A 23,794-nucleotide genomic window follows, 5' to 3' on the forward strand; every position below is an offset into this window, starting at 1 on the left:
CCCAGTCAATCCCTTTTTATGAGTATGTCCCATGATTTGTTCTCTAGTGAAAAACCTGAATGACTCATTTCTGGCTAGAAGCAGCTGAGACAACAGAGCTAACGGCAGCAGGGACTGCAGTCACCTACGGCCTTATTGCTGTGCCAGCCTTAGAGCAATGAAACACTTCAACAGTAAGGGTTTCTGTCCCTTTTTTAATGGAAAGCAATTGGGCAAACAAAAAAAGCAAGGAAAACCAGCAGAGAAACTTGCAGGAAAGCAAACATAAGACAAGAACTTGGATTACTGAAGATATCTCTATTTGAAAAAGAGCAACAGGATTGGAAAAGGTTTGGTCCCTGAACGCCAGTGACTCCTTGGGAATGGCTATGATATGCTGAAATTTCTAAGAACTCTGAGCCAGCACATAGTTTCCTTCATATCAGCCCAGTCAGGGACTTGAAATAACTTTTTTTTTTGTCAGAAGCAAAGCACAAAACTAAAAGAAAGAAACACAGCATGTCATAGAAATGTCATAACCTTCTACCTGCCTCTTTCTGCAGCAACTATTGGCACAGAAGGTTTGTTTTCTCTTTTATGATACCAAATGAAATAGAGAACAGTTGGTGCAAGGGCTATTGGAGTAGGAAGAATAAAAGGCGGCATCTGTATTAGTAAATTAAACATGGTCACAGGCACTGGAACTGTGAAATTTTTAGAAGAGTTCTTACTGTGGTGTTGGCCAGAGGCTAGCCTGCCTCTCCCACACATGTCCTGCAATGAGGCAAGATGAGTTTGCAAGATGAGTTTGAGCTTCCAGTTTCACAGCACCCGGAAACCAGTACAATGTTCACTGAGCCACACTGGGCCCTTGCACTGGAGTGAATTCTGAACTTGTGTGATTTGGGGAACCAGAAACTCCCTTGTGTATCTTCTCTCAGCCTCAATTTTGTGCAGTATATTAAAATTAACTTCAATACAAATAAAACTTTTAACACATAGTGTTTTATTTCATTCTTTTTGCACAGCTATGTAACACCTTTACGTTTATTTCAATTCTGCTTATCGGTGGTTCATAATCACAATTCCTTCCTTTTCATTAGGCAAAAAATAAGCTACTTAGAAATTAAAGCCACTGGTGCAGGGCTCTCAATTCTCCAAGGTATAAATGGACACTTACATTGTGCTTTTTGAATATCAATATCTTTCGTTATAGGATTCTCCCACAAAGGAGATCTTATTATTTAAAGGATTAATTGTGCCTTTTGTATGTTTGGCCTGTTAGCTCAAGACAATGGCTAGAACAAGTTGTGCAAAGTAGACTAAGATTTAGCTTAAGCAAAGTTCCTAAGTCAAGGTAGCACAAATGTCCTCCTTCACCCATAGTCTGCTTTAGTCAGAAAATTATTCAATACCTTTCTCTACTTTTAATTCTGTGCTCTGACTCAGAGATACATTTTCATGCACAACATAGGAGTGACACAGTTTGCAGTACTGTACTGAAGCAGAAAAAGTGATAAACAGTTTAACTGCACAGGTAAGCAGTGAGCCTGGTCTTGGCAAGAGCAGAATTAAAGGATCAGTCAGACCAAAACAAATCTCCTTTTGTTCTTTAGAAATGCTAACAATCAGATAGTTGTAAAAATTGGTTCTTTACTTGCAAACCGAGACTGCTGACACAAACAATAGGCACATTTGAATTTTTGTCACAGCTTCCATGGGATGATCTCAGAGAGAGATACAAATACTGAACACCACAATAGCCATGTGGCAAATGAACAGAGCAAAGTAAAAAAGCATGCACTGACCACAGTCCATTCTGGCTAATATGATTTACAAAAATCATCTGCTGGCAAGATGGGAAAATCTTACAAATTCCTCCAAGTTTTCACAGTAAAACAAATAATCTCCTCTGGATCAATGTTCCGCCTTAAGGCAGAGAACATTCCTTTGTAGTGTCATGGTGAAAGAAGTACTTCACTGAACTGAGAAATCTGGGTTCCTTTTTCTATATTCTCTGCTTTCTTTGTTCCCTTTTCAATTGATTGTCATTATACTGCACAGTTTTATAAATAAAAATGGCTCATCTGTTAGTTGAGTCAGGAGATGGGGAGTAAATGGAAAAGTTCATGCAGAAAGCCCACAGTCTCTGCACTTTGTTAAAAGTGCTTTTGTGTAGTGAGAAAGAACAGAAAGGAGGAATTGATTCTATGTATATGTGTAGGTGGTAAAAGTATTTTAAAATAGAGGTGAGAGGCTAGAAGCTGTCAAAAAACTGAGAGTAGGAGCAGAGTATACAGGAGATACCCCAGGTACTGTGCTTTGTATCAGGCAAGTTGAACCATTTATAAATACACTTGTAAGCAGTATTTAAAGTAAAATAAAATATTTTAAATTTATATCATAACTGTTCGCTTAATTAAGTGCATTTGTCTAAATTCAGAACAGTTTCTTCAGTGCATATGACTGCTGAGGTTATAAGACAAAACACAGAGGAAAAGTCTCTGAAAAAAGGAGAGAAAACACAAGGAAACAGCGAAATGGGCAAGGGGGAATATTTGCAGTATCTGCCTGTTAGATGTGAGAAAGCTTTTTGTGTTTGCCTTCTCAGTAATTTCCGAAAGAAAGAATCAACATAGTTTGTGAGATTAGTCTGTTTGGTAAGGGGGGTGGCAAACAATGAATAAACAACAAGGATTTAATACCAATCACGTTTTAAGCAGCACATTTCTGTTGGTTATCTAACATCAGTCCTGGCATTATGAGTAACAGGACGACAATGTCCAAGCTCAGATATGCATTGCAAGTTAATTAAAACATGACACGCATCTAGAATTACTGTAACTGAGGCAGAAAATAATGAGCAGCTGAACTTGCAGAGATTTGAACTAGAGGACGTGGAAGAAAAAAAAAAATCACAAAAAAAGTAAAATAGGGATTTGCCCTTCAAATTAAATAGGGTCAGATCTTTATACATATGATCCTGGCATTTCATAACTTTGAATCTAAGGAGAGAAAGCATCCTTTCTATGTCTAATTGAAACACCAAAAATGGATTTTCCAAGACTGGATTTTCAGAACTATGATACTTCCTTTCTATGGATTTGTGTTTTGTGACAGACTATGTATTGGGTCATCTTCTCCACAGTTGCAGCATTTATCATGTCACTTTCCTATGTGCTTTCTCCTGTACCTCTATATGGCTGCCTGCTTTCACAAAACTTGTGGGAGCTTAATCATGTATGAGACAACTCCCTTTTGGCAAACATAGTTAAATTTGGACAAAGGCTTTGAAAGTTTGGCATAACAGGACAGACAGACATAGTTCAAACACTGACTTTTCATAAGGAACCAGTTTACAAAGAGAGAGGTTGATGTCTTTGTGTGTGATTATGATATAAAACATTCAGAACACAGTAGATACACAAATTAAGAGTCCCATAGTATCTACCATAGCTCACATATACTACATAAAGCAACTGTTGTTGGCAACAGTTTCAGCCTGAGATTCGTGAGGTCACTCTATGTACTGGATCTCTCCACCTAACGTGTACAGTGGTTGATCTGAGGTATCAGTATGACAGCCATCCTACATCTCCAGGAAAAAGAAGTCACAGTGAGCAAAGGTTGTGAACTCCAGCTCTTTCCACTCCAGTGAAATGATGGAGAAATCCTTCATAGGCAGAATATGCAAGAGATGCTAAAATTGAAACTTGGGCTGGACAGTTTATCTGTAATATGGTATCTTTCATGACAGCACTTGGGCAGAGACTCAAAATTACGTATCTTCTGGCACCTTCGACTCTATTATGCATGTTGACATTATGTAGGACCATTGGTTTAACACTGACTCAGACTCAAAGGGAAGAGTGCCTCAGACTGAATCACTAATGCCATATCCTGCAGCACTCTAGTGAAGCCTTGGCAGTAAGGAAGGGTAATTACAATGTGGTTACTATGACTGACTTTTGAGATGCTTTATGTCTACCTCAGGCATGTCAGTCAGTAAAATGCAGTCAGCTTGCTCAGAAATACTCAAGTGTCTTAAGTATATAATTTTCTGTCACAAAACTGGGTATACAGATAAAATCCTATTAGACAAAAACATCCAACTGAACACCATACCCTGAATTACTCTGTATATTTTTGTCATATATATAATTTACAAAATAACAACGAATACAGAACTACTGTCCCTTTACATTTCTTTTTGCCTTTTAATGACAAACAATGCACATCTCCATACAAGATGTTGTTTCCCTTACTAGTCTCCAGTCTGTTCTTCCAGAGTCTGTGGGTGCCTGAAGAACAAGTAGGTCTTACAGTGGTATCAGCCTTACATCAACAAAATTTTAGTAATGCTCTGTGGACAGACAGCCCAAAATCCAATTATCCTTGGTGTCAAAGGGACATTTTCACAAGAATTCAAGCTAGAGTTACACAGAAGCAAATCTTTAAGATATTTGCAGTGTTTACTACTTGTCTCGCATGTTGTCACACACCACCTGAAATGAGGCACCAAGGAAGTATCGATTTTGGATGAAAATGTGTCCACGTGTTCAGTTATATCTTTTGATGCTATTTTTATCTTTTTCTCAAATAGTCTCTGTTTCTTTCTCTTGTTTGTTTCCCTCCTTTGCATGCCTCAGGTCTTTTCGCATTGCTTTTCTTTCAGCAAACCTGTTCTTCCCACCTTTTAAGGTTTTAACTGTCTCCTTCCTTCTTCTCTGTGTTAAAATAATCAAAGAAAAAGTTAGGGCCAACATTAGTCTTGATTAGATTAGCAGACAATAGACAGTTTACACACCTGAGTGCCACTGCTTCAGGATGTTTGCAGATTAAATCAGATACCAGTATAGGAGGTACAGTCAGTTCATGCTTTCATGGCTCTTTGCAACCATGAAGACTAGATACCATTTTTTTTAAAGAAAAAGACATTACAATTTGAAATGTGCTGTGAAGGCCACATAAATGTTCACAAACTGGGTGTTTGACCACTTTTACTAATAGAAGAGCCACCAAGCAATTTAACTCAGAATAACTGAATAGGACTATTTATTATTACTTATTTTTGCTCAGATGATATGAAAATTGTGGTTTCAGTTATCAACGATCAAAACACCCAGGCAGACCGTGGTGGCAGCGAGGAAGGGGTGTGGCTTTTGTTCTCCATCGGGCATTTCCATTATGGAAAGGCCTAGGTTATTTCAGATGACCATGAGAAAATCATCTTCTCCCCCTGGCAGCGGTACTGGCTTGCTTCAGCAGACTGTGATAGGGATGGAGAGCAGAACGGATGGACTCATCCATTTCAAAGTAGGGGCCACACCCCCTCTGGGGGCCAGGACCCCACAGCACTGCTCGGGGTGCAGCCCCCGGAGCTTTTCCACAGGCGAGGGGCCGCGGAGCCCCCCGCGGAGCGCTGCCGCCCTCGCTGCCGGCAGCCTGGGCAGCAGGCCCGATGCGGGGGCTCAGCGACAGGCCCCCCGCTGCGGGCGGCTCTGCGGCCAGCCCGTAGCCCCGCAGCAGCCCCGCAAAGCGCAGGGTCCCCGGGCGGGCGGGGCTCCGCGCACCGCACGGCGCGCCGGGGTTCAGCCCCGGGAACCTCACCCCCCCCCAACCCCGGCCCGCCCCGCACGGCACCGCCACGCTGCCCGGGGCCCGAGCGGGCAGGACCGGACCGGACCGGACCGGATCAGGGCTCCCGCCCCGCCACGGCCCCGGCCCCGCCCCGCGCTCCCGCCCCCGGCACGTGACGGGGCGGGTGACGCCGCCGTGCCCCGGAGCTGACACTGGGCGCGGGGCCGCGCGCGGCCGGGCGGGGAGCGCGGGGAGCGCCGGCGCGGAGCGGAGCGGAGCGGAGCGGAGCGGGGCCCGGGTCCGGCCACGCCGCCCAGGCAGGTGAGGGGCCGCGGCTCTCGGCCGCAGCGCGGGGGAAGCGGGAGGGCAGAGAGGAGCGCGGCGCCGCCGCCGGGACGATCGCGCAGGGCAGGGTGGCCCTGCGGAGGGTTCGCCCGGGCCGGGGCCGGCTCCCTGCGGCCGCAGCCCCGCCGCGCTCTGCCGGGGCGCCGCCGAGGAGCGGCTCCGGTGCCGGGCGGCCGGGGGGGGGGCGGGCGGCGCCGCCCCGCCGTGCCCCTGCGGGCAGCGGCCGCTCCGCTCCGTTCCGGGCGCTGCCGGGAGCGCCGCGCTGGTGGCGGCGGCGGGAGGCGGCTCCGCACCTGGGCGCTGCCGGGGGGCCCGCGGTGCGGGGCCGCCTGACCTGCCCTGGGCAGCCGCCGCTCACCTGCCGGAGCCGCGGCCGGCGGGAAACAAAGGCGGGCGGCGGGCAGCGGCGGCTGGGCGGCCTGTGCCGACCCCCCGCGGGGCCGGGGGCTTTGGTGCCCGTCTGTTCCCTTGAGCCCGGCAACTTCGGGCGGTTTGCCAGGGGTGAATAGGTGCGGGTTTTGCCGCGCTATTTATAGCCGGTCGTTGGAGTCAACAACTTAACAAAAGCCCGCAGCGAGGAGCGAGTGGGCTGGTGATGCGCTGGAAGCTCGCTCAGGTGTGGGGTGCTGCTGCCTGGCTGGGAAAGTTGTCCTGACAGTTGTTGAAAATGCATCGCTTTTTCAGTACTCTTGAGTCACAGGCTTTAAGGACGTGTGAGGTCTGGAGAGCTAGTTCGCTTGGAAATGGTGCTCGATTTCTAACCCGTGTCAGTAATCTGAGGAAAAGACAAAAAGATTAAGCTTCTTTTCATAAAGCTTATAATTTGTCTGTATCTGTTGTTTGCATTTGCATCTTTCCATCTGTTCTTACACAACTTCTGTGTGCTCTAGATGCACACTTTGCGGATGGTAGTTTGTACAGGCACCAGGGAGGGCTGGTTGTCTGCACGAAAACACGAGCTGAGGAGCAGAGAGTGCTGCCCCTTGGGAAGAGAGGTATGGATAAGGTTGAATTCCAAGAAGGTTATTGTGGGACCAGTCTCCCAAGCAGTAGTCATGTAGTACAGCTTGAACTGCCCACGGAGAAGCAGAATCATAGGATCTAGTGAACCGAGGCTCTCTCATCTGGCCCGAACTGATAAGTATTTATCCTAATTTAGCTTCAGTAATTGAGTTTATTTCTGTATCAGCACTGCAGAAGGGTTCATTTCAGCAGTGGGTGAAGTTGGATGCTGAAAATGGAAAAAGATTACACAAGTCAACTGCTGCTGCTTTGTAGGACACTGTGAACAAGGTCACACAAAGAATTCAAGGCGATTGGTTAATATCCCTAGTGGTATTTTTAATAATGTATTATCTATTTGTATTATAAAGTAACAATTCCATAGCTATAGTGAGTTTCCAGAGGAAAAAAAAAGAGGTACTAAGGAGACTTTTTATTATCTCAAGTCTCAGTTACCTGGTTCTAGAAGATCAGAAGAATACTTGATAATTTTGAAAGAGAGAAAATTAAATATCTATTCCCTACCTCCTGATTTTTTAATTATTTTTGGCCTTGAGTTCTAGGATAATGGTGAAGTTAGGGGTGATCATATCTAACATGCTCGTGTTTATATACATTTTCTATATGATCATACTTGACAACTCTATGTCTGGGTGTGGTTGGGTCATACCTCTTCCAAGGCCGTAGACATGTGCTCCAGGATCAGCGCAGTGAGCATGGTTGTGCGGTGAGGAGGGGGTGGTGTGGCTGCTGCGGGTGTCGGATGCGGGCGCCTCGGGGCGAACCCCGGGCTCTGCAAACCCAACCCGCCTGAGGGCGGCGGCACCTGGCACACCGGCGTCTCATTAAGAAGGATCTCGTTTTGTGTGGACGTACGTAGGATTTCGCTGGAGGCGAGTGTTTGCATGCAGAACCGCAGGCGCTGCGCGGGGTGCGGGCTCAGGGCCGTGCTCAGCGGGGCGCGGTGTGTCCCGGCCGGGGCGGAGCTGACCCTGCAGCACGGCGGGCTGCCAGCCTTGCTCAGCCTTCGCTGAGTAAGAGGTGGGAACGGTTCCCATGGGAAATCGGAGCCCAAAGAGATCTCTGCCTGGTACCCAGCGGAAGATCCTCTCGGGCTGCCCGGGGGGCTGGGGCTGCTTCACCGCGGCCGTGTGTGTAACCAGCAGTGTCCTCTCTCTTGGGAGACATCAATGCTCTGTGAAAGGGTGGAATGTGTTTCCACGTGGGGATGTGGCCCACCTTAAATTAGTTACCAATGGGGTTTTTTACTTCACCAGCAGAAAAGTGTGGCCTGAGTCTGTTTTTTTGGTATTCCTGAATAAGTTTTGTTATGTGTTTACTGTCCGTGGCACCATTCATTGTTGTTTAACAAAGTCTCAACACCTGATTAAGAGTTTAAGTTTGCAGATGTTCTCGGTGGAAGGAAATAGTTTTTCATCCTCCACTAATTTGAGTTCTTCAACCTTCTTTACCAAAGTGGGTGCCATCCAGCATTATGGGTAATGATAAAGAAAAAAATACAATGAGATTACAAGGTCTGACCTGCTGTATCACATCAGTTGTTGACTAAAGTCAACAACTAAAGTTCTTCAAATGTCAATACTATGCATTCACATCTGAATTGTTCTAAGCCCCTTACAGTTTGGCCAAGGCTTCCACGACTCGTAAACCTAAGTTCTGTAAGACACATATGGGCCCTTGAAAGGACATAACAATCAGCTGTCTCCCTGGGCTGTGTATAAGGTACAGGCAGTCTACTTTCAAGCAAAATAATACTTCAGTATTACTTGGATCAGGCCATGGTAACTGTTGTAAATCTTCAGGGTTAATGTTGATATTTGTTAAACTTGGTGGGAAAAGTTGCCACCTATACCATAAGTATCTATTGCTTCTCCCTTAGTCAGGAAAGTAGAGCTTAGCTTGATCCTGACGATGTGATCTATGTTTTAGTGTTCTGGCCAAACATGGATCACAGCTTGTCTCTTTTTTTTTTTTTATCTTATGTTCAATGTTACCAAATGTTTGCTATTGACTTGATAATTGTGCAGCTTGAAGGAAAGAACAAAAAATTGAACTGCTTATTTTTGTTTTGTTTGTTTGTTTTGAAAGCATGAGGCTGCAAGACTGACTTCAGAAGTGGCTAGAGCTGTTCTTGTGGCTTCTGTATTTAATTTAACTTGTATTTACCAAAATTCTGGGTTTTTTAGGCGTAAAGTGCAATGTATTGAACCTATCTGTCTTGAAAAAATGGTAAGCATGCATTCTCAATAAATCTTTATATGGAATTGACAAAAGAAATAAAAAATCCAAGCTTTAAAACACTTGGTAGCCCTGTGGAAAGCCTCAGGGTTATGTTCTCTTTTTAGTTTCTCTATGGGAAAAGGAAAAACAGTGTAAATGAGTCCTCGTCCTACATTTCAGCTTCCAAGGTAGCAGGCCTTAGAGGGAGGCTGTAACTTGGAAACACTTGTATTTTTCTGGTATATGACCTTGAAGCCGTGAAAGGGGTTGGTAGCAGCTTTGAAGAAGTGTTGGGTGGAGTCAGGTTTAGTAACAAGGACAAAATACTAGTATGGCAGATCTTCCAAAAGTGGGAAGAGAGTGGGAATGGCTGCAATTTGTTCAAGTTTGCCTTCTGCTGCTGTTGCTAAACAACTTCAGAGCTGCACCTAAAAATACCTATTTAAGTAGAACCGCAGGTAAGCAAGTTGTTTTGTACTGAGGCTATAAATAGGCTGTAATGTACTGCTTTATGGTACAGAGACTAAACACCAGAGTCCTAAGCATTCTTTTTTGCTGCTTTGTGTTCCTACTGTCAGCTTTGTTGAATGTGGTACCATCACTCTTTCTGCCAAGTCCTTGATAAAATTTTAAATCTGACCTTGTGATTCCATCTGGGGTCTTGTAAACAATGGTAGCTTTCATGTTACATGTAGGAAGTGCTTCCTGGAAGTACACGATAGACTATGGGAGAGAAAAATACACAGTTTAAAGATGAGCACTCTGTATTGGCATCATACTTGAGCTTTTTTGCTGCTTCTTTTTCTACCAAGTTGTGTGGGAAATGTGATTGTTTTTTTTTTTCTTTTTCCCAAGGCTTAGACTAAATAGCAGAAATGATGAGAGAAAAGTTGAAGAACTGTTAGGGGTTTCTGCATCAGCTCTCCCCAGAAGTCCTTTTGTTGTTGATTCTGTCCTTAGTCTTGTTTAGGGTAGTTGAGTTTAATCTCCTGAATGTGTGTTCGTGCCTGCATGGCATTGCATTAGTTCCACTCTGTGGCAGGGGAAACACTACAGATCTCGTCACAAAGTCTTAACTTGAAGAGCTGCATTTATTTTTCCATTCATGAAGCATGCTTTTTTTTTTTTAAAGACTTATTTGTTAATCTTCATAAGATTAAATGTGGTAGCATTTTACTTGAATTCTCCTACATTCTGTTTGAATTTCAGAGATCTTCCCCTTTATTTATGTGCTTTGATTTTCAAGATTATTATAATGAAAGATGTGATTATTATACTGTGGTGTGTTCTGTGTAAGTTGACAAGACCGGTGCTTATCCACTCATGAATTGTGACATTGATGCTACATGATTAACTGGAGAGAACTTGTATTTCATGGCTGTGGATACAGTGGCAGATGTCTGGATTATAGAATGCTAGAAGTCCTTTTCAAAATTTTAGTGTATTATCCTTTCATCCATTACCTGTTCTTTTTATTTTGTTTCATAGCCCAGTTTTATTATTGTTGTTTTTTTTGTTTGTCTTTTCTGTTTTAGGCCATAAGCTTCTGATTAGATGAAGTTTTCTGTAAGGTAGATACCAAAAAAGCTCTCTTTAAAAGATAAGTAAATATGCAGAATTTATGCCACTGAAATCAAAGTATGATGGAAACACTGAGTACTTTTACCTAATACTACCATGGTTATAGATGAAATTCTGTGTTGCAGTTATACTAGCATTTTAAAGAAATAAAAATGTGATGATGCCTCTTGTTTTATAAACAACAGCCAGATGCAGAGGCAACATGATCTGCAGCCCCAGACAGTGTGGGTCACATAGCTCCCTGTTCATCTCCTTCTCCTCCTAGGGGAAGGTTGGCAGGCTCTGTGGGGTGTGCAGAACCTGCGGGACCAGGGTGCTGAACCTGATGGCTGGGTTGCAGCACTGGAGGAAGATTTAAGGGATTTTGTAAGGAATTTTAAACACTCCAGAAGGACTCTTGAAGTGAAAGAGAAATAAAAATAAGCAAATTAGTCTTCTCCTTATTAATATTTTGATTAAAACCAGTCAAGTAATGCAGTTCTGTGAAGAAGTTAAGCCTGTGTGTAAGCATAAGGGATTGACTTGGACTAGTCCCCCATGAAGCCCCTTAGGATCAATCAACATTAGTAACAGAAGCAACAGGCTTAACGAGTGGCTTGATAGCAGGACACCTGTGTGAATAAGGAGTTAAGTTGGTGACTAAGTTGTTCTACTGATTCTGTATTTGATCATGCTGAGAAAGGTATCTGAAAATCTTGCATTTTTCTGTCAGTTAATTAAGTCTGAGGTTGTCATAAATGGAATAGGCGGGTTTATTTTTGAATTTTTTTCCTCTGAAGTGTTATTAAACAATTACTTTGTTTAATATATGGGTTTTTGTCCTTTTCTCACAGCTCTGATTATTAACAGGATCATAACACTCTGAAACATAATGTGGATTACCTTTTGCCTGAAGAGGTGAAATATTTTCAGACAGAAATGGCTGATAAAGGTGGGAAAATCCTCCCAGGACAATTGTACATTGAAGTGGAGTATGACTATGAATACGAGGCCAAGGACAAGAAAATTGTGATTAAGCAAGGAGAGAAATACATATTGGTGAAAAAGACTAATGATGATTGGTGGCAAGTCAAAAGAGATGAAAATTCCAAACCCTTTTATGTGCCAGCACAGTATGTAAAGGAAATACCACGAAAAGCACTGATGCCACCTGTTAAGCAGCCAAGTATACTGCCAAACAACGCTTTGAAGTTGACGCATGGATTACAGAGATCAACAGAAAATGTGAATAAGTCACCAGAGCTTTCTAGTTTTGGAAAATCTTCTCCAGTTCAAGTGTCTTGCTTAGTTCGAGATGCCAATCAAAATGTGGGACTGAACAATAGCCCCAGTCAAACTCTTGGTTTGAATCTGGACCTAACCCAAAACAATGGAAAACTTAACAATGAGTTGCAATCTCCCAAGGTTTCCAATCAGTATAGAACCATCTCCATGGGTCATTTCCCATGCCCAGAGTTCTTGGAAATAGAGAAGACCAGCTTTTTGCATGAACAATCTTGCGATTCAGCAGGAGAAGGCTCAGAAAAAATTCAGCAAGATTCAGAGTCTGGAGATGAGCTCAGTAGTAGCTCCACAGAACAAGTGCAGGTAAGCTGAACAGTGATCCCTGTAGATTTGTATGTGTTTTTTGCCTTTTGTTTCCTTATTGCCATAATTGCTTGCTCCTGTTTTGAAATTTATTCCTCATACATTCAGATTGTTTAAGTGAAAATGTCTTGTCTCAGCAGGAACTGGTTATTGAAGTCTAAAGTTGATGTGTATAGCTCTATTCCTTGCAGAAATACTTCACTTCAGGGATTAATTCCATGTATGCTGTCCTGTGATTGAATGTTACAGAAATGCTTTTCTTCTTTCTTTATTAAGATTGTTCTGAGATGACACTGAATTTGGGTTGTATTTTCTTCCAGTGGAAGGGGGCCTACTGCAGTTACTCCTCACTTGGCTTTTTGAAATAATACTGTTACAGTCAGCTTTTCCTAACTATATGTATACATAGTTTCAGAGCTATAAATGGATGTATTGGTGTGTTTAATAGTTTAAAAATGGTATACTTAAGATTTATATGGAGTTTATGGCTTGATTATTTTGTTTGTAGATGCTTGTTGTAATGTGTCAGCCTTGCCAATTCTGCTCCTCACTACTTTATTCTGGATTAAAATTCAAAACATGTGAGTTTGCTAATTAGTATGGAAGAATCTCAGGAATGATGTACTCCCACTTCAGGCTAAAACTGAGCATTGAGGGCCTTTTTCCTTAGTAAAGTGGTTTTTCTGACTTAATTATTTTTTTTAACAGGCCTCCCCGCCCCCACCAAAAGATTAGCACTCTGATTTAGATAATCAGGTTACTTCTGGTATGGGTAACCAAGTTAATTAGTCTGTTGTATTCCAGGTTTGTTCTTGAACCAATGATGTATGTATACGTGCATATAATTATATGTGAGTATATAGACAATCCCTCCACCCCATCTTTCTGTGGGGAAATATTACATTATTTAAAATTTCTAAGATTAAAAGCTCCCTAGTCTTGAGCTGTCTTACTTTGTAATGTGAGGCTGTTTGGGTACAAATTGATCATTATAGTCAATCCTACTTGCCTGCTTGTTTTCAGAGTACCAAAGGAGTTCACTCAAGTGTGGTATTCAAATAAAAGTTGATGCTAACTTTAGAAATAAAAATCTTATAATGAGGAGCTGTGAATCAGTACCTTGCTAATAAGACACAGTTAAGACAAAGCTGCTTATTTAATGAGTGTAGGAAGGTCTTAAAGATACAAGATTGATGGGTGATTTATGTACTCTTGAACTGTATGAGCTCACCTATAGATATATTTAAATACTTGGAATCGGTAGTTTTTCAATCTTATTCTATTCTTGGCCTCATTTTTGAAATTTAGAATTTCTCTGGTTATGGGACTTCATGACTCTAATATTTGTATCTTTTGTGACAATTTTATTTTCACTTCATGCCCCCTGCAAATAATAAGGAATAAACAGGATTACCAAATTTACTAAGGAAAAAAACCCAACAACCTCCTAAATAATTTCTTATTTATACCATGTGATCTTGCACTTTGTATACAGCAGTGTCTTAGCTCACTGTGGTTTGTATGAGCCACTGAGAACTGGGAAGGGTAAAATAATTAATATATTTATTTTAAACGCATGTGTAGTAGCCCATATATTGCCATAGTAATCAATTGCCCCACAAATCATGAAAATATCAAGGCATCTTTAGAAAGTATATCCTGTTTTAAGTAGTTTACCACCTTAATGTTTAAATTGTGTGTTAAGACAGTTCCTTCTGATGTGTTGACTATAGTTCAACTATATACTACACCCCAATATACTTCATTCAGTGCTACAATGCATTTTAAGTTTGGATTTGAGCGGGACAGCTATGCATGTGTTTGTAGACTTCACTGGGTTATGGAAGGTCTGAAGGTGGGAGTTTTCACAGTGCTTAAAAATCACGAGTCCTAAAAATAAAACACCTTGGCTGTGGAAGAATCATGGCAGCTCCTTACTGATGCTAGTGAAGCTTGCCATTATTGCAGTCTTGGGCAACAAGATGCTCACTGTGCCTTGCAGTTGTCTTATTTTAAAACTGTGAAGTAACTTAATCTCGTGCACAATCACAAGCTCTTTAAATACAAATAAAATGTTTGACATTTAGTAGCCATAGGGATTAAAGCAGAAGCAGCACTGATGTCACTCTTAGCTCAGTGTAGATATTCAGAGTGTCAGCCTTCTCACTGGAACAGCCTTGTGTTTTTTTAGAATTCTTTCAATAATGAGCATTGTTTAGTAGAAATCAGCTGTGCAGAAATTAATGGCTTAGAAAGCTGTTTTTATTGCTCTTAGTCTGTAGTGAGAACATCAAGTTCCCAGCTTTCATGCACAAACAGGATTTCACTTCAGAAGACTGACTGTGGTTCTCCCTCCCCTGCCTGCTGTGGAGTTCGGTTTTATGCAGTCTGCATTATAATAAAGTCTAAGCTACAGGTGTTTTCTCTCAGCTTGCAAGATTAGAAACTAGAATTACCTTAATATCTTTGTGTAGGTGATTTTTTTGAAGGGGTTAAGGCACTAAGTATTCAACCCTAGCCCAACCTTCCACATGTTTTCAGTGTATATATTTCAGTATATACAAATGTATGAGATGCAGAGGAATGCTTCTGTTCTGAGATTCTTCTAAGAGAGATACATTATTTGCTGAAGATTATCCTCCTTTGTTTTTTCAGTAATGAAGTGCAGGTTCTACAGCTGCACCATTTGGAGCTTATAGACTTGCTGGCTGTGGAAATACTGGAAGATCCAGAGTCTCCAAATTACTGCATAAAGGAAGTATTTTTAGCAGCTCAAATATTACATGAAATGAAGGATGGAGACGTGACCGTGTGAGCAGAAGTATTTGCTCATGAAGATGTAGGCAACTGATCTGGTCAGCAGAAGCATCATGACTGGATAATACTCTTGACATTTTAAGCAAAGAAATTCTAACTTGGGCACAACTCTGGGGCATAAGGCATTGTGAGAATCAGATGTCAGTTTATGGACTTGAACTGTAGGAAGTCTGGAGGTAATTAGAGGAAGTAGGCTTTGAGAGAAAACAAGCTCAAATTTAATGAGATTTAAATCTCTGGTGGAGATGGTAACTGCAGGTAGAATTGGTATTGAATGAAATGGTTCAGGAGTGCACAGCTGGGTGTAAAAATCGCTGACACAGTGGTGGTGCTTGAAGCTGTAAGAATCAATAAAATTTTAGGAAAATGGTGCCAGGTGTGATGTCCTGATCCCACTGGAAGGGCAGAAAATACTCCTCAGAGAGGCCAGGGATAGGGGAAAAAGGAAAACTTTGTAAGAGCAGAATTCTGTAGCAGAGACAAGTAATACTTGAAAGAAGCAGATGGGAGGTCCCAGCAATATGCAGGAGAGTCCTGAGTAATCGTTCTGAATTAAAAAATGACATGTTTAGACATGTCTAAACATGAAAGGAAAGTTGAAGTAAAAGTGGAAGACAAAAAGTGGTCTTGAAAAGGAGCTTTGGGCAGTGTTTGCTGGTAAAATCTGCTTACAAGTTTTGAGAGAGAAGGCGTGTAGTGCAGACAGAAGCAGTTAGGTAAGTTCAGGGATCATGTCAAGAGTAATTAGCTGTTATCTTTGAGGATGATACTTCAGAATAAAGTTGTTAGAGACAGAAATTACACTCTGCTTTAAGCAATGCTAATGCATAACCTATGTGAAGTAACTTTGTTTCTGATGAGTGTTACCTCCTCTTCTGTCATAGGAAACATAAAATATATTTGAGTAAAATACATGCACTGTCTTAATATTTTTATGCTTATTAAAAGTTACTTTTAGTAGCAGGCTGCTTTTAATCATTACAAATATAGACAGTGACCTATTTGCAAAGATTGCTCTTTCATCCTCTTTAGTAATTGACTATTGCATAAACTGTGAACCAATAAAAGGGATTATCACTAGGATGGCTGTTTTGCTTTGATTAATTCTGAGTAGTAACAATCTTGCAAAGAGATCTTTCTGTATTACCTCTGTGATTTCGGTGGTATCACTATAACTTTTTAATCGAGAAATTATTTTTGTATTTCTGGAGAAGATGTGAAAGTATATCTTCCGGAGATCTTGGCATTCTTGACTTAGTTTAGTTGAAAGACTGATGGCAAATCATTAGTGTTATACTTCCTTGGTGGTCAAACATTAAACCTCTAAAATACATGGCTTTTAATGGGTTTGTGAGGCCCAGAACTAATTTACTTCTATTAAAAAAATGTCATGCTATTTTCTATTTTATTCCTTTGCCTAAGGAATAAATAATTTGACAGTATGCAGGAAGCATGCTGTAGACAAGAGGTTTTTTTCTTAATGAAACTGAGCATGTTTGCAGATTCATGCTGGTATGTATAATGTAATATTTTGAATTACGTTTTAAGTACCATCTTTTTCATCTCTTGACTCCTTAAAATAAGCATTTGTTATTCTAATAATGTTAAGTGCTGAAATATGCCCATTATAAGGTGAAGAATGACTTGCAATAAGAAGGAACTAAAGGCTGTGTAATTCAAAGAACTTTGTAAAGCTTTTTTTTTTTTTTTGTAATTCCAGTAACTGCTGCTAGAACTTTGTAAGCAGCTTGAAATGCAAGGTACATCAGTAACTCTGAATGTCGTTTGTCCAGAATGTTTTCCCTGTTGTGTGTTTTTTTTGTTTTGGGGTTTTTTTATTTATTTCCTACCCAGTGACAACAGGCCTGCATGGTTTCACTTTGCAGTGGTGCTCTTATTGTTCAGCTCTGTTTCAATATTTTTCATATGCAAGTCAGCTAGTCAGAGAATTGATTTTTTTAAATTATTTTTTTAATTTTTTTTTCATCTGGAAAAGTGTAATTTCTGGTGTGCAGTGTGGGTTTTGGTGCCTACTGTCCCACCTACCTTTTCTTTTAAAGTAGGGCAAAATACCACCCTCAGCAGGGGTGGCAGCAGAATCTTTATGGATGGTGGAGTAAATGCTTAAATAGAAAAGCAACCCTTGGAAAAGGAATGGGTGTTTTGTCTGACTGCTGCCTAAACTGGAAGCAGCTGGAGATACCAGGGCCTTGCTTGGTCTCTGTTGGCAGTGCTTCTGTCAGTTTTAAGCTGGGAACCTCCAGACACAGAACAAGTTTAAATTGCTTTGTAATAAACAAAAACCCATTTGAGAATATTTGATCATATCTTGTTCTTGCACATAACTCTTGAGTATAAACAATAGCATTTGGTACGTCTTTACTTAATTACTATCTAGGCACAGTTGTTTGATACTGCAGTGCTTTCCTCCTATGCAATAAATGTGCTGTTATTTTGTAGAATTCTAAAGAAAGTATCATTTGTTTCACAGCAGTGTGACAAAAGGGTAGGGAACGTATGACTCGGTAGAATAAAATGCAGAACAGATTTTTCTTTTTTTTAGGGAGCGCTCTCTGGAATAGTAGACATTTGTGCTTAAAAAAAACAGGGAAGTAAAATCTATGTGTGTCTAGTACCTAAACAGCTGATGTTTCTCTGACGTACGTGGTCAGATATGTTTGATTTAAAAATGATAGAGAGGAACGGGTTTTGCCTTTATGTGGGGTTTGCTGTAATGCTAAAGGAAAATACTTTGGACAAAACAATCTTTAAGGATAGTAAGAATTGAAGATTTTTCAGAAGACTTTTGTGATGGTGAGTATTTAGAAGAAGTAGTAAATTGTTCTAATGCTAAATATGAGGCTCTTGAGTGACTTTTCCTGTTGAAATTTGATAGAGGTGCTTTTCTCCCCTCTGCTGGTGATCTAATGATGATCTTTGCACTATCCAAATCAATTCCTGCTTACCTTCATCCAATTCAAAGAGCTAATAGATGGCTGTCATGCATAACGTTGTGCTTTAGGCACAGGGAGCTATATGTGTGTGTATGTATACACATATGTTCTTTATCTATCATTATATATAAAGATTAAATGTAAAGATATATATAATTATATAGAGATATAAAAAACGAGGGGGGACTGGTCTGTTTCTTGGTAACACTTTGATCTTGCTTTGCACATCATATAGTACAACTACCGACTTTGAACTCCTTCACAAAAACTTCACGCAATGTACTCATCACTGCTGCCCTTCTTAACGTTTTTATTATTTAATCCCCCAATTAAATCCATTTCTCCTGGCTGTGACTTTGTCCTTGTTCTGCCTCCCAGGTGCTGCTTAGCTTACAGCGGCAGCTTCATGCTGCCCGAGGGCCCTGCCTGCCCTTCCCGTGCTGCGAGGGGTTACCCTGGAGCGCCCACACCCACCAGCTGTGCCCGGAGCCTCCCCCGCCTCCCAGCCGTGCGCTCCGCAGCCGGGCCCGGTGCCTGCCTTGCTTTGGGCAGAGCCTGAGCTCCCCGGGGAAGGGGCAGGGTGGCTCTGCCAGGGCCTGGCTGTCACAGCGTTGTCCTTCCGACCCGCTGCTGGTCGCTCGCCGAGCTCAGCCGCTCCTGCTTGTGCCTGTGGCAGGTCTGGTCACCGCAGCCTTCACAGTGACAAGTGACAGCCTCAGCTTTGCTGCCTTTACTTCTCTTGCCTTTGCCAGCCTGAAGGGTCTTCCTGTGACTGCCTGAGAAGACAGGACATTCAGGGTGAGGGAAGTAAAACGTTAGAGACTTTTTTTTTTTATTCTTGCTATTATTCCATGCTATTCTTCCAAGGAGCAACCTGTCTCAATTCCTTCTTTTCCCAGGTTTGAGTGCTTGTTCCTATAGCAGGTTGTGGGTTGTGATACACCAAGGTGTTCATTTCCCTAGAAGTTTGTTTACTTTTCAGTTAGCTGTGTGTGTAAAACCTGTTTTGCATGCCTTTTTGGTTTTTCCTCGTGCATAAGTTGCTGTTGCAACCAATGTGCTTAATGTTTCTTCCCTTTTTTTTTTTTTTTTTGAAAACCAGAAAAACCCAGTTCCCAAGCACTTGTATAAAAGTACTCAATGCTAGATTTTAGCTATTTCTTGCTTGGTAAATCGCTCAAGTCTCTCCAGATTTTGTTCAAACTTTGTGTGATGATACCCCACGAAGCATCTGTGAGAGCAGCAGGGCATCATGCTTTCTGGCTGCTGTGTATCTTTGACATGCTGTTATTAAAGCAAATAAAGAGACTGGTGTGGGGTGAGAAGATGTTACACGGACAATTTCTTTCTTTAAAATTGACTTTCTGAGGAAAGATTTTGACTGTAGCTTGAAGTATTTAAATACTGTGTCCATAGGTGGTCTCAGGAATTCCATACATAACAGTTCTGCTCTCACTTCAGCTTATTGCAGTGCCTTCTTACTCTCTATCCAGAAACTTGCTTTGCTTTACCATCTGTTATGGCTCAAACTACCATTTGAGCACTGAAGACCAGGCTTCTGTGTTGTCCTTGGTACAGCTGGATCTGAGCTTGAGTGCAGCCTCAGAATTGTTGTAAATAAAATTCCACAAACACTAAATATTTTTTTACCTTCTTAACTGTCATCTGAAAAAAAAAATATAAATAAAAGAATGCTGATTTAATGCCTAATTTTATTGAAGTGATAATTGCAGACTTAATTTTAGAATCTATTTTAATGTTGAAATGCAAAACTAAGTGACAAAAGTATACATATACTCTATATATTGAATTGCAGAAATAGTTGTTCTTAAAAATGAAAAATACTTGCTAGTGTCAGGAGAATAAAGGGGAAGAAAGTGCAGAAATGCGTGGCTGAGTGTTTCTTGCTTTCTGCCATGAAACTGGGTGCCAGTAAACTGTCTGCAAGTAGAGAGAAACAGACTAAGAAACACAGTCAAAAGACAAATGTGTCTAATATTAGCTGTTGTCGGGGGGAAAGATACAACCTGGTTGAGATTCCCATGATAATTTTATTGCTTTGCTTAGTTCTGCTGAGAGCAATACATATAGCCTATTACTGAGTATTTCTTGGATGTTGAGAGAGTTTTCAGCAGTAGTGTACTTGCCTTTAACATTTAAAAAACCCTCAGAAGTTATCTTAAAAAAATCTGTAACTTGAAGTTAGGCATGGTGGGTTTGATTTATTTCTAGAATAATCATCCTAGTATTTGGTACACTTTGGCAAAATGGAATAATGATGTTAAAATTGGAGAGATTGTAGCCTATTGTAGCTCAGTTAAAAGTTGAGAATTAAAAATATCTTAGCACCCTGACATAATTACTTACAGGGTTTTTTGTGTGGTCTTGGAACAGTGAATAAAGAAAATATTCCTATTTTACTTGAGTTTTGAAATAACTCATATAAATGTGTCAACTGCTAACGCTTTTGTTCATTCTTTTAAGTCTTTTAAGAGAATTTTAAACTGAAGTCTTGGCTTAATCTGTTGTGGGTGTGTCTTGTTTGGCATGAGCCTTGGCTTTCTCCTTTATCCTTCGTTACAAGAAAAAGTTATGCATGATCTAATAGTATATGTTTTTTTAGCTTAAGACATTAAAACACATGAGTTTGAGGGGTTTCAGGCAGCCCTAACAAAACTTCAAAGTTTTGAGTGTGTGCTAGAGCCAAATACATCATGGAGGCAGTGTCTTCTGAATTTGGGAAGACTTGTGGCATTTAATCTTCATCTCTCTCTTGCCTCCAGTATAAATGATGGAGGCTAATATATGTGGGATTTATATGATTTATCTGGAAACTTTAACATGGAAATTAAACAGCTGAGTAATATGTATACTGGAGATGACAATACATGAACAGCAGCTTCTGGTCCTGTTACAAGCTTTTCCAGTGGAGCTGTGATCTTTATTTCTCTAAGTGCCAAAATCAGGAGTATTTTTCCTGATCAAAGGGCTTTAAAGCTCAAAACACACCTAAAATATTGGAAAAGCAAGAAATACCTTCTTTTTAATGCCAAACATTTTTTCCCTCTTTCGCTTTTTGTCCTAAGATTTGTTTGCTTCAGGCAAGCTGGTGAATTCCATTCCAAGGTAAGCATGTCAAAGAAATGTAGTATCCTAAAATACCAAAGACTCCTTTGAAAACTCAATTGCAGTCTCTGCTCTAAGTTGGCATGCAGTGACTTTGTCTTGCACCTTGTACAAAATCTCGCTGTCTCTCGCTGTCTGTCGTGGAACCCACTAATTATATTCAGCGTTACACAGTAAATGTGAGAGAATACTGGATCTGAATGCAGATTTGCTAATGAATAAACCAATACAGGGACTGGTGATTTGTAAAGGCAGGAAGGTCCAATCTGTTTGCTGTTGATTGAAACCTGCTAGGTGAAAATGAGTTTTGATGTTAAAATAATGAAATTTTAGGTAATATATTTTATAATGAGCTAAATGAACAAGTGAGAACTTAACATCTAGTTTTAATTGAATCATTTCAGGGATTACTGTTTAGTTGAAATTATGCTTAGGTATGTGAAAAAAGATGAATGTGTGCAAATGGCTTTTGTATCATCTGTAAGTTTCAGTGATGCTTGAGGGATGGTTTGTGTGGAGAAAGAATCCTATGGAAACAAGCTATCAAAAACATCAAAGAGCTGCTTGTTTCAAATATTTTTCAGGTAGGGCGATCTTTTACTATTAATTTGTTGTGCTAAGCATCTCAAGAAAGGCTTGCTTTATGACAAGGTTGGAGGGTTTTTTTAATTGAAAACACAACTTCTTGCTGCTACTAGGTTTGTTTTGTTATGGTATGCCAGTATTGCCAAAAGCTCTGTACTGTCTTTGCACGAGGGGGTATAAAACTTCTGTTTCTGCTCAATATAGATGATTCTGCATGCTAAAATGTAAGCTGTGCACGTGTTCTTAGCAGAGTTTGCAGTTTACGATAGAATCTTTCTGTAGCTCTTGCCCTGCGAGTCTGAGCAGAACAACGGCTGCAACACGCATCATACCTTGATGCTTTGGTTGTAGGTGTTGTTATGATTGCTGTACTGTCGCCGTGCCAGATTGTTTGCCTGTCCTCTAATCTCCCTTTTCAATGGCAATCTAAAAAGCACAGCTATTAATGCGCCCAGAAGTGCTACTTAGAACATACAGCTAATTGCCCTATATATTATTTGCTGCTCTTGTGAAGACAAAAGCATTTGGAGTAATGTTAGCCTAAAGCCTATTTAGGTATTTAAATGTTCCTAGTAAGCTTTATATTTTTAATATAGCTGCTGTACTAGATGTGGCTGAACAGCAAGGTCTTAAGAGGTGTATTTCTTGTCAGCCGTGTTGCAGAGAGCCCTGGGCAACAGCTGATCAGCTTGCAGCACTGTTACTTTACTGAGCCTGGTGGGACCTGGAACCTGGAGCTCCTGCAGTGCCTCCAGTTGCCTGTCACTTACCTTTTTAGAGAAGCTCAGTAGAAACATCTCTAGAAAACAGCACAGAAATAAATGGCAAAGTATTATTGTGAAAACTTGTGTACGGTAAATTTAAACACATTGAAAATGCCATTTTTCTGCCTGTGCTATTCATGGCAAATTATCCCTTTCCAGAAATAGTAAGGCTTTAAAGGTCACTTGTTTGTGATAGCTGCTTTAGCTAAATGTTCAAACAAATGCAACAGACATGTAAAGCTGCATAATTTACTGATGACCATAGTAGAAAAGTACACTCCATTTACCCTAGTCTGTGTTTTTCTTGGAGACCCCCAGAAAGTTCAGCTTCCATTCAACCTGTTTTCTGCAGCTGAACAGCTGCTTTCCACCGGCTTTCAAGAGCAGCTTTGTGTGCTGAGCTTTGCTACATACTTCAGAGTAGAGATTTTTAATGGATACATGTCCTTAAAAGCATTTTTTTTTCAATAGCTTGGCAGATAGTGCTGCAATACTTTATTATACTTGTAGTTTCAATGAGAATGTTCTCTAAAGGCGGGTGAGTCCAGCTGATCCGCTGAATGCTGAGCACAGAATAATAATTCAGCAGCATGGGGGAGGGCCATGTTTGCCCTAGCGAGCGGCAGGGCACCACTTAGTGTGTGTTGCTCAATCAGCAAGAAACTATTAGCAAATTCTTGCCTTCTCAGCTATAATGTACTGCTGGTATTGCACGGGATAGTCAAAAAGGCCTGGGATGTTTCAGTAATTTTAAGTAGCATAACATTCCTCTTAATTAAGTTTGACAGGGTCTTCTAAACTTCCTCACACTATATAACTAGAATATAATAAATGCATTCCTGTGTACTAAGTGCTGGTGTGTCTTCCAAATGCAAGTTTTCTTACATGAAAGCTTTTGATATAATTTTAGACTCTAATGTATTATATAAAATTCCTGGCAACAGAAGTATCTGTGTAATTTGTCTATTTTAATGTACTCTCTTAATTTTACAAAAGTTTTATATTTGTCAGAAGACTTTGTAAATCTTCAGTCAAAAAAAACCAAACAAGCCAGCTTTTGTGAGATGTGCTTTTAGGATTTTAGTATGTGCTTTTTAATCTGGGATGCACAGTGCATGGAGGGTTAGTGTGGCCACTCAGACCACCAGTTTTAAGTTTCAGAGAGGGTTAGTGCCAGATACCTGAATCTGACTTTTTCCTCTCTGTCTTTTGCTTTAGAGGCAATGTTTTTTT

The 23,794-nt window shown here is 40.8% G+C and overlaps 1 protein-coding gene across 9 annotated transcripts in view; it reads left to right on the top strand.

Moving 5' to 3' along the window:
* Nucleotides 1-5,771: 5,771 nt before the first annotated feature.
* ARHGAP12 (Rho GTPase activating protein 12) overlaps nt 5,772-23,794 on the top strand; it is a 71,481-nt gene continuing 53,458 nt past the window's right edge. For all 9 annotated transcript variants that reach the window (XM_051610177.1, XM_051610179.1, XM_051610178.1 and 6 more), the window contains exons 1-2: nt 5,772-5,880; nt 11,562-12,315. In XM_051610177.1, the coding sequence (XP_051466137.1) occupies nt 11,647-12,315 (669 nt within the window). In that variant the 5' untranslated portion in view covers nt 5,772-5,880; nt 11,562-11,646. The remainder of the gene's footprint in view (nt 5,881-11,561; nt 12,316-23,794) is intronic.

This window comes from Apus apus, chromosome 2 (assembly GCF_020740795.1).
Source record: "Apus apus isolate bApuApu2 chromosome 2, bApuApu2.pri.cur, whole genome shotgun sequence".
In the NCBI taxonomy this organism is placed as follows: Eukaryota; Metazoa; Chordata; class Aves; order Apodiformes; family Apodidae; genus Apus; species Apus apus.